The sequence below is a fragment of the Mastacembelus armatus genome, chromosome 24 (assembly GCF_900324485.2).
Source record: "Mastacembelus armatus chromosome 24, fMasArm1.2, whole genome shotgun sequence".
Classification (NCBI taxonomy): Eukaryota; Metazoa; Chordata; class Actinopteri; order Synbranchiformes; family Mastacembelidae; genus Mastacembelus; species Mastacembelus armatus.
In genome coordinates this window covers 11,048,990-11,058,237 of record NC_046656.1, presented here as the reverse complement: position 1 = coordinate 11,058,237, position 9,248 = coordinate 11,048,990, and the positions used below count along the sequence as shown (strand labels likewise).

The 9,248-nt window shown below is 38.2% G+C and overlaps 1 protein-coding gene across 1 annotated transcript; it reads left to right on the top strand.

Moving 5' to 3' along the window:
- Positions 1 to 37: 37 nt before the first annotated feature.
- On the top strand, positions 38 to 7,117 carry il20ra (interleukin 20 receptor, alpha). The gene is made up of 7 exons (XM_026319378.2): positions 38 to 328; positions 840 to 963; positions 2,468 to 2,676; positions 3,443 to 3,618; positions 3,720 to 3,864; positions 4,205 to 4,341; positions 4,864 to 7,117. Exons 1-7 carry the CDS (start codon positions 280 to 282, stop codon positions 6,070 to 6,072), a joined length of 2,049 nt encoding a protein of 682 aa, XP_026175163.1. The 5' UTR covers positions 38 to 279; the 3' UTR covers positions 6,073 to 7,117.
- The last annotated feature ends 2,131 nt before the right edge of the window (positions 7,118 to 9,248 follow it).

The following is a 9,248-nucleotide window of genomic DNA, read 5'->3' as shown; positions in this document are numbered from 1 at the left end:
AAATATTTGTCTTTACTGTGAATCATTAAGCTTCAACTTGTTGGCTGTCTCAGATCTCTAACCCCCACAGCTTTAAAGGCTGCGTCATCTTTGAACATGTTTTTAACGGATTCCTTCTAATCGTGCGGAATAACACCTGGTTCCTCAGCAGCAGCAGGTGTGCGGCGGAGCAGTCGAGGGGCGAAGTCCGCGGGGACCGCAGACCTGCCGGAGCCGAGGAGGTGGCGCGGGTTGAAAATGGTGAAGTTTGTCGGGGAAACATGATCGTTACACATAGACATGTGGATTGTATTCGTTTTTCTGAACCTGGGGCTTCTGCACTTTACAGGTACGGCCACAATAAACTAACAATATGTATTCGTTGCCTTTTCCTTCTGGTGTTATTAAATATTTACAAGTAGGCATTGAAGTTACGTCTATAGGCTAATTGTCTATTAACTAACCCGGGATTTGTGCTTATGTGGTAAAAGTCATATAGTAGGTTATCACTGATTTAAATCTGTCTCTGACAGCAGATGTGATGTCCGTAGTTTCGTGATGTTTAACCAAATTAATCTGTCATTCATAACTATTTACAAATCGTATGCAAAATAATTCAGACACCTGTATCGGCAGGGCATGGTTGCATATGCCAGTAATAAAAAAACAATGCACATTGATATTCAATAAACATTGTTTCTAAATATTATTACTGAAAGTGGTCACATGCCTCCATGTTTACTTTGTGTGAGGTGGATTAAAGGTCAGTCAGCCAGCCTGTGAGAGCTGGGGGCCCAAAGCTGCTCGAAAAGCAATGCATGGCTGCGTTACATGTGTCTTTTCTTTCATGTTCTCCCCAGTGTCCTCCTCTCCTCCCAGCCCCATCGATGTTGTCTTCTCCTCAGTGAATCTGAGGAATCTCCTGGTGTGGTCTCCAGGAAATGGCACACCGCCTGACACATTCTTCACAGTGCAGTATGCCATGTAAGTCTGAAAACTGACAATACGGTTAGTCTTCTTAAGCTCCAAAAAATGTGAGTTATTTGGTAGCTGATTTAGATTTAGTTTGAGTCTTTCAACCAAAATGTTTTAGTGAAACTGGACAGTCATTTGATTTTTGTTCATTTTAATCAAAAACACTGAAGATGGTAAAAAAAAGTGCGTTAATCACGAATATTTTAGTTTTCATTAGTTACATTTTATTCTTTTTTTCCTATATTTTACACTTCAGTCACATTTTCACTAAAATCCTGTCCACAGTGTTTAGTGGGAGAAGCTATTGCCTAATAAAGGTCTTTATAACATGTAGAGGAAGATTTTAGAGGGTTGATTGTCATCATGTAATATATGAATTAATTTTGAAAGCTATATAAATTATAGGCTGTTAAACTATCTCATTGCCATTGTGTCCAGTGTTATTAGACTCAGCCTTTTATTGTATTAAAGAAGTTGCATCATGAAAATGTATATCTTACAAGTTTTTGTCATTTGGTTTTGGTTATTTTAGTAAAAGATTATGATGTTTAGTATTTAAGTTTTCCTTAGAAACATTTTAGTGTCATTTTTTCTTCCAATTTAAAGCTCGTTGAGGCCACAGGTGTGGTCACCCACAGTCACTCTGAGCGAGTGATTCAGGAGATGACGCACATTCTGCCTAAAATCCGGTTCAGTAGCAGAAGCTAAGGTGTTGGGTGATACTGATCCAGGTGTAGTTCTTTAGTGAACATCTAGAGGAAAATTTAGATGGTTGATTTCATTTTGACAGCGACATATCCAACTGCACCATGACATCCACCTGTTAAATTTTCCGAGTTTGTTTGGTCCACATGTGCTGTGTCCTTGGACAAGGCAATGAACCCCGAGTTGTCCCCGGTGATTGTGCCATCGGTGTTTGAGTGGGTGACTGACTACATGGCGCCATCAGTGTGTCCGTGAATGGGCTAATGAGCGCAAAGTGTAAATGCGCAGTGAGTGCGTTACAGTGCGCGGGAAACGCGCTTTCTGTCTATTTATCTACTTCTTCGTGGACTGTAGACGCATTTATGATTTACTTCATTAAAAAGATTCTCTCTCAAAGCGCCAACGTCAGATGGCAGAGACAGTTATTCAATGTAAGAAGCCAACCACGTCGCGTCTTTTGCGCGCTCACGCAGTTTAGGGAGCGGTGGAAACTTTAACTGATCGGGAGCAATTAAAAGGCAATTTTACATCATCGTTTTGTTTTTATTCATTAACAAAAACGTTATTTACAGTTGTCGATTTCAAATGTTTTTATTTCTTGTAGTCTCATTTGAATTTAAGTCTCAAATGAATTTACAAATACAAAGAAGCCCAGAAAAAAAGGAGACAGAAATAAAAGACCAGAGTAATTTGATCTGTCAACTAGTCTGTAACCTGAAGTTCCTGAACTGAACAAGCTGGTTGTTATTGCTGCAGCTTGGATACGGACCAGAGCATTGATCCTTTTATTTGTGTGGCTCTTTTCCAGCTATGGGGACAGCATGGACAGCAGCAAAGGAACACGGATAAACTGGAGGGGGGTGCGGCACTGTACGGAAATAGTGCGGAACTGGTGTGACCTGAGTAACGAGACATGGGATCAGGAGCAGGGATACCACGCCAGAGTCCGAGCTATGAGCAGGAGAGCATCTTCCAAATGGGCCTTGACACAGAGGAGATTCGACCCAAAGTTGGACAGTAAGTTAAAATGACGTTCTGCCTAAATTTGTGAACTGAGACCTAAATACACACAGAGAAGGCTTGACCAAAGGTTTCTGAATAATCAAGCTGCCTGAGCTGAAGTAGGCCTATGTGCCACGTTTCGCTGAGCCATTGTTGAACTTAAAAAAAAGGGACAATCACAGAACAACATCACTCTGTCATTTTGTTTTTCATGCTTTTATATGCTGCTTATTTTCTGTTTGTTTTGAGCTGACATGTTCAGAGGCTTGCCAGGATGTTTTATGCCCCCTCATCTCTCAGATTGCTACTGGCACATCTGCATTCCATCACTAACTCCTTAAACTTAAAGTAATATTTAAAAAGGACAGTGATTAATGCAGGTAGATACTTTCACATCACATGTCTACATTTGTTGTAGTCACATGGATGCAATGATGAAAATCACTGAGGCCTTTTGTTAATGTTGTTCCTCTTTCCTCTGTTTATGGTTCTGCTGATTACTACTCCTAACTATTCAAAATGACATATAAATAATACTCTAACAATCTAACAATCTCCACCCTGCAATCACCAGCATTATGTTGTGCTATTTGTTTCATTTGAGGAATTACTTTAAAATCAGTTGTGTGTAAAGACAGAAGGTTGAGGCACTACCTCTAACTGTTAAACAAATACAGCATCTTTTGGTGTAACATTACATTTTGGCAATTTAGAGATGACATTATGACTTAAAATATTTAAGATCTATAAAAATCAAATGTTTTGGTCTATCTATCTACAGCTAGTTTTGGTCCTCCGCTGATTACTGTGGAACTAGAGAATAACAGTGCCATCATCACCTTAAAAGGACCAATGAGATATCAGCCTAACAGCCACACCCCAGTGGTTTCCATGGCAACATTCTACCCCCACATGGCTTACAACCTGTCCATCCGCAATTCCCATCGCCGTCAGACAGTGAGTAGAAATGTAGTCAAGTCAAGCATGCCAGAAGTGTCTCTCATGCAGCTGTACCAGTTACGGACCGATCTATTAATTGTGTGCATGTATGTTTGAAGCATCATTTCCTAGTGGGCCCTACTCCATACAAATACCAGCTGATGGAGTACCATACAGAGTACTGCTTCTCTGCTAAGACAGTATTCCTCTCCATGCCCATCCGATGTTCGCCCTCATCATGGCACTGCATAACCACACCTCAAGGTACAATGACATTTTGGCTGCATTCGAGAGAATATTTTCCTTCTTGTTAGACAGGTCTAAAGGAATGTGACTAAACATGACACACAAGTGAAAGAGGGAGGGGTGGACTGAAGGAATGGTTTCACCAGAGATATCTTGTCCTGCTTGTGTATGAGTCGCAACATTACTATAATGTCAGTCAAGAAAAACCGCCTTGTTTTTTTCTGAACAACAGAGCAATTTTATACAATTAGTTCTAATATGACTTGAGAGGTATTTACATCTAATTCTGTGTATGTACCTTTACGCACATGTATGTATAAATTTGTAAGACATGCTCCTCATTCCTGTTTCCTTCCAGACCCTTCTATTGACCAGCTGCAGAGGGTAGTTGTGGGTATCGTTGTTCCATCTTTGTGCATATGCGTGCTTGTGGTGGTTGGTTACTTTCTCCGCAACTACCTGAAGGGGAAAGGACACAAGAGCCCATATATACTGGTAATACAAATTATTTAACTATATATGTATTCAGATAGACCTGTCCAGGGTGTACCCCTGCCTTTCACCCAAACAGAGCTGGGATAGGCTCCAATGTATGGTTGTATTCAGGTACAATATGTGGTACAGTATTTAAGTAATACTGGTTGTGTAAAATAATTTAAAAGGGCATAAATGACAGGTTACTTGTCTTTGTGGAGCTTGTGAATACAGTTAGAAAAAGGGGAAGTTGTGTGCAGGTGTGGTCATCAGGGTATCTCAATACAGTCGAACAAGACACTATTCAGATACATTATAAAAGCAGCAGGATGCAGTGTTTCCTAAAATTCATTCAGGATTCATTCATTAAAATCTAAAAGTCAGGACATCTTGTTCTCTGCTCATACACCTTTTACTTTTTGTAACACTATTAAATTATTAGAAGGATCCTTTAAGCACTGACTTGCATGATGTTTCAAAGCAAACCACTGACAATTATAAATATATTTCAAATTTTCTTAATTCCACACTCCTTCTTTCCAGAACCTACCTGTTTTTCACCATCAGCCTCCACAATTTCCTCATGAAAATCTCAACGTCATCTTCATTACTGTCACCAAAGATGCACCATCAGACACAGACAGCGCCATATCAAACCCTGCATGCCCGATCACAGATCCTCCACCAGGTTACTCTCCACAGAGGTCTGAAACACCCCCAGAGCCAGAGGAACCTGGCAATGATTTGCCTGATGACTATGGAGTTGTTGGTGTAGCTCCTAAAATTAGCGTTGTCACAGAAGAGGATAAAAGAGAGAGAAGAGATGATGGAGGAGAAAATGGCAACAGTCTGTGCCAGAGATGCACAGCAAGAGACAGTTATGAGACCAAAGAGTGGAGAGTTGAAGATGGTCACTTGGTTCACATTCCCACTCTTCAGAAAAAGTCCTGTTGCTCACAGTCAACCCACACATACACACAAACGCAAATGCCCATACACACACAGATGCATGCACAGACAGAGATGTACACACTTTCGCAGGCACATGCATGGTCGCAGTTAAATTCAGTTTTACTGACCGCCTCTCAGGCATCGTTACAGTCTCTTGGAACAACCAATGGAGTGGTGGACACAGGGAAAGAGGAAAGACAGCTTCCAGCATTATTTATAGACAAAACCCCACAAAGTGGCCTCTTCCATATTCCTTTAAATCGACAAACAAAAGAGGTAGGAATTGCGGAAGACACAGATGAAAAGATGAGAGTACGAACAGGTGGAACGATAGATGGAGGTGTAGAGGAAGAAAACCAGCAAGAAATGGTTCCACTTCTTTCTTCTTATGTTTCCAACGAGGTCAAAGACATGTCCAGTTCCCACACTGACCAATCAGATTTCTTACCACATGACTATAGTGTTTTGACACTGGCACACAATACAGAAGAAGACGATGATGATGATGAGGAGGGAACTACTTGCATTAATTGGGATCCTGAATTTAGGAAACTAGTATTGCCAGGAATAAAGATGGAGTTGGATGGGTTAAGGCTGGAAGAGAAGGGGAGTGAGGACAGGATTGGAGAAAAGGATGAGGAGGTGAAGTCTGTGAAGGCTGGCCTGAGGCTGGAAAATGTGTTTGTCAGACAACCATCTGAGGAAGAAGCAGAAGCACTGAGAGCGAAGGAGAGAGGTGGGGAAACAGGGTGGGATGATATTCTGACCAAATGGGATTTAGTAATCTCAATGGACCAGTAAAAGATATTAATCTGAGTATTTACCTGATTATTATAAAAATGTTCTGCTGCGATTATAAAATGTAATATAATGACAAAAACACAATTCAAATAAAAAGAATGATACTAAATCAGATTTATGTAAAATATTAATTTGACATAAAAATTACAATGCTTAGCACTCTAGTAGTGTTTTATATCTATGAAATGTGCAGTTGTCATTAACGAATTCGCACAAATTAATATTAAATTAACACACCATGATCATCTCTGCGGGATCTTTCCATATAATAATTTGATCAATTTATTTTTATATTCTTATTTGCATATTTATATTTTTGTTACTATTTGTATCTTTCTTTTGTATTTTGTTATGACTAAAGACAATGTGATGTAACTGTAAAGCACTGTTCTCTATATTCACCAGTGTATCAGATCTCAAGCCAACAAAGCACTAATGGACTGTTCTGGACATGTGTCTGACACATGGTTCACCAAAACCAGCATCCACATCTGAAATGATGAATTGTTTGTGAACAAAATATTGTTGAATTTAAATTGTTCTAATAGTTTCAGGAAGAAAAAAAAATAATAGTAAGAAACTTTGAAGTATATATTAATATTAATTGTAACTGCTGTTTACTATAGTTATTCCATGACTATACCTCCGTGTGTCTGTGTTTACTTGGTAACACAGTGTAACCGTGGTAGGGGTTTTGGCTTAGTATCACTCCAGATGAAGCACCTAAACTGTTTGTGTTTGTTGGGACAACTGAGTCACAGTATTTGTTTGGCACTTGTGGGTGAACTGAGTAAAATTACAGTAAAATTAATTCCTATTTTCTCAACCAGCAACTATTCTGCACCGATCCTCTGTCATTCAGTATAGTATATAATATAAAGGAAACAGTGAATAATAAGAAGTGTAACTTTGTGATTACTGTGTTCATACATGAAGGCAAACCTATAGCACTTTCTCTTTATGCTTTTATTTATTCTTTTGTCTAGTTTTTATATAAATAATGAAGCTGCCTGACCTGCAGTATGTGTCATGTTTCTCTGAGCCGTTGTTGAACTAAAAAAGAGAAAATCATTTAATATTGTTTTGCTTATTTACAATCTGTTTGTTTTTTGGAACAGTCTGCTGTACAGCATCACTCTGTCATCTTGTTTTTATGCTGTTACACTACCAGTCAAAGGTTTGGACACACTTTCCCACTGAATTAAATAAGTGAATGTGTCCAAACTTTTGACTGGTAGAGTTTATGCTCCATATTTTGTGTTTGTTTTGAGCTGACATGTTCAGAGGCTTGCCAGGATGTTTTATGCCTCCTCATCTCTCAGATTGCTACTGGCACATCTGCATTCCATCACTAACTCCTTAAACTTAAAGTAATATTTAAAAAAGGCAGTGATTAATGCAGGTAGAATACTTTCACATCACGAGTCTACATTTGTTGTACAGAGAAAATGCCAAATGAACGTTCCAGTAATGATGGAAATCACTGAGGCCTTTTGTTAATGTTCCTCTTTCAATATCTCTCTGTTTGTGGTTCTGCACCCATGACCTGATAACTGCTCAAAACAACATGTAAAAGATATTACTGTCATGCACGTTACACCCTAACAATGTCCACTCTGCAATTACCAGCATTGTTCTGTCTTATTGTTTCATTTGGGGAATTACTGTAAAATCCCTTGGTTATACTGGTAACCTACATGTCACAGGAAGAACTGAGTTCTAGGAGTTTCAGGTTTATGCACTGTGTTTACACAACTCAGGTTATCTGCAATATGATGATAAGTTTGATACTTTGCATAAAGTCATATCTGTTCTGTTAAAATGTTTTTACTCTGGAATGCAAGACAGTTATATTTTGTCAAAGAATTATTTTATATTCAAATGAAATATGCAATAAAGTTAATATCTATTCTGTTCTGCTATGGTGATTTGTTTTTTAACCAGCACTTCCTTTTGTGCTTTCTCAGCTTTCACTTATTCTCAGGAAATGTTATGCTGCTAAATGTCAGTATGTCATGACCTGCACTTTTATTCCTAACATCTCTCTTTACAAGATGAGATAAAAGTGTAAATGGAGACATCTTCTGGTCAAATTGCAAACTCACAACAAAAGCTATTGTAAAAACAGGAGCAAGGTATGAAAAGCCATTTAGGCAAAAACTGAATTCTTTACATACTGGTACATGCACTTGCACTTATATGCATACTGTCATTCATATATATACAGTATCAGTCAAATGTTTGGACACACTTTCTCATTCAATGGTAAAATGTACCCAAACCTTTGACTGGTGGTGTACATACACATACACATTTATGTATGCGTGAATGAGAATGTGTGTGTGCGTGTGTATGCAAGTATGTATGTATATGCATGACAGTATGCATATATGTGCAATCAATGAGTGTTTATTATCAGAGGTTAAACACACAAAAGAGCTGCAATTGAGCCAATTATGTCACTGTAACCAATCGATGGCCTCATAGCCACTTATAAAAAAAATACCTGTTGAAATGTAGTGACACAGTCCAGATAATCATCACCTGTAAGTATCTGTATGTATGAATATATGTGGTAAGGGACACAGTTCATAACATTTATTGCGTCAACAATTAAAACAGCTGCTGTATTTAAAGGTATGAAAATACAGTACATAGAACACAGTATAGAAATACAGTACATAGAACACAGTATAGAAATACAGTACATAGAACACAGTATAGAAATACAGTACATAGAACACAGTATAGAAATACAGTATATGGAATATGATGTATAGAAATCTTGCAGTTTGGGACGATATTTAACAGAAAATAACTTGTTTGTATGAACAGAACTAAAATTCAGGCTTCCCTTAACTGCAGGGCTGCAGAGAGAACCAAAACCTCACCATACACGTGGAACCATTCTGCTACAGTTATTTTATTTCTTGTTCTTGAAGTTAGCAAAATAAAAAGTAAAAGTGCATTAACATTTGAAGAAAGGATTGTGTTGTAATGTGTTAGACATTGTCTTTCTAAACTATGTCTAGTCAATTCAGAATTTAGGCCTACAAATATTTTCATTTTATGAATTAAATGATTATTGCACTGACATCAATTCGGTTTGCTACTCAAACCAACTTCTAGACACAGGTCAATGAAAAGTAAATCCATAAAAATAGAAATGTGCAAAG

Bases quoted from the DNA above. Each gene is read 5' to 3' on its own strand.
- il20ra (XM_026319378.2), top strand. From the start codon at position 280: ATGTGGATTGTATTCGTTTTTCTGAACCTGGGGCTTCTGCACTTTACA. The intron at 329-839 runs GTACGGCCACAA...TGTTCTCCCCAG, and splicing joins GGGGCTTCTGCACTTTACAG to TGTCCTCCTCTCCTCCCAGC. The intron at 964-2,467 runs GTAAGTCTGAAA...GCTCTTTTCCAG, and splicing joins TTCACAGTGCAGTATGCCAT to CTATGGGGACAGCATGGACA.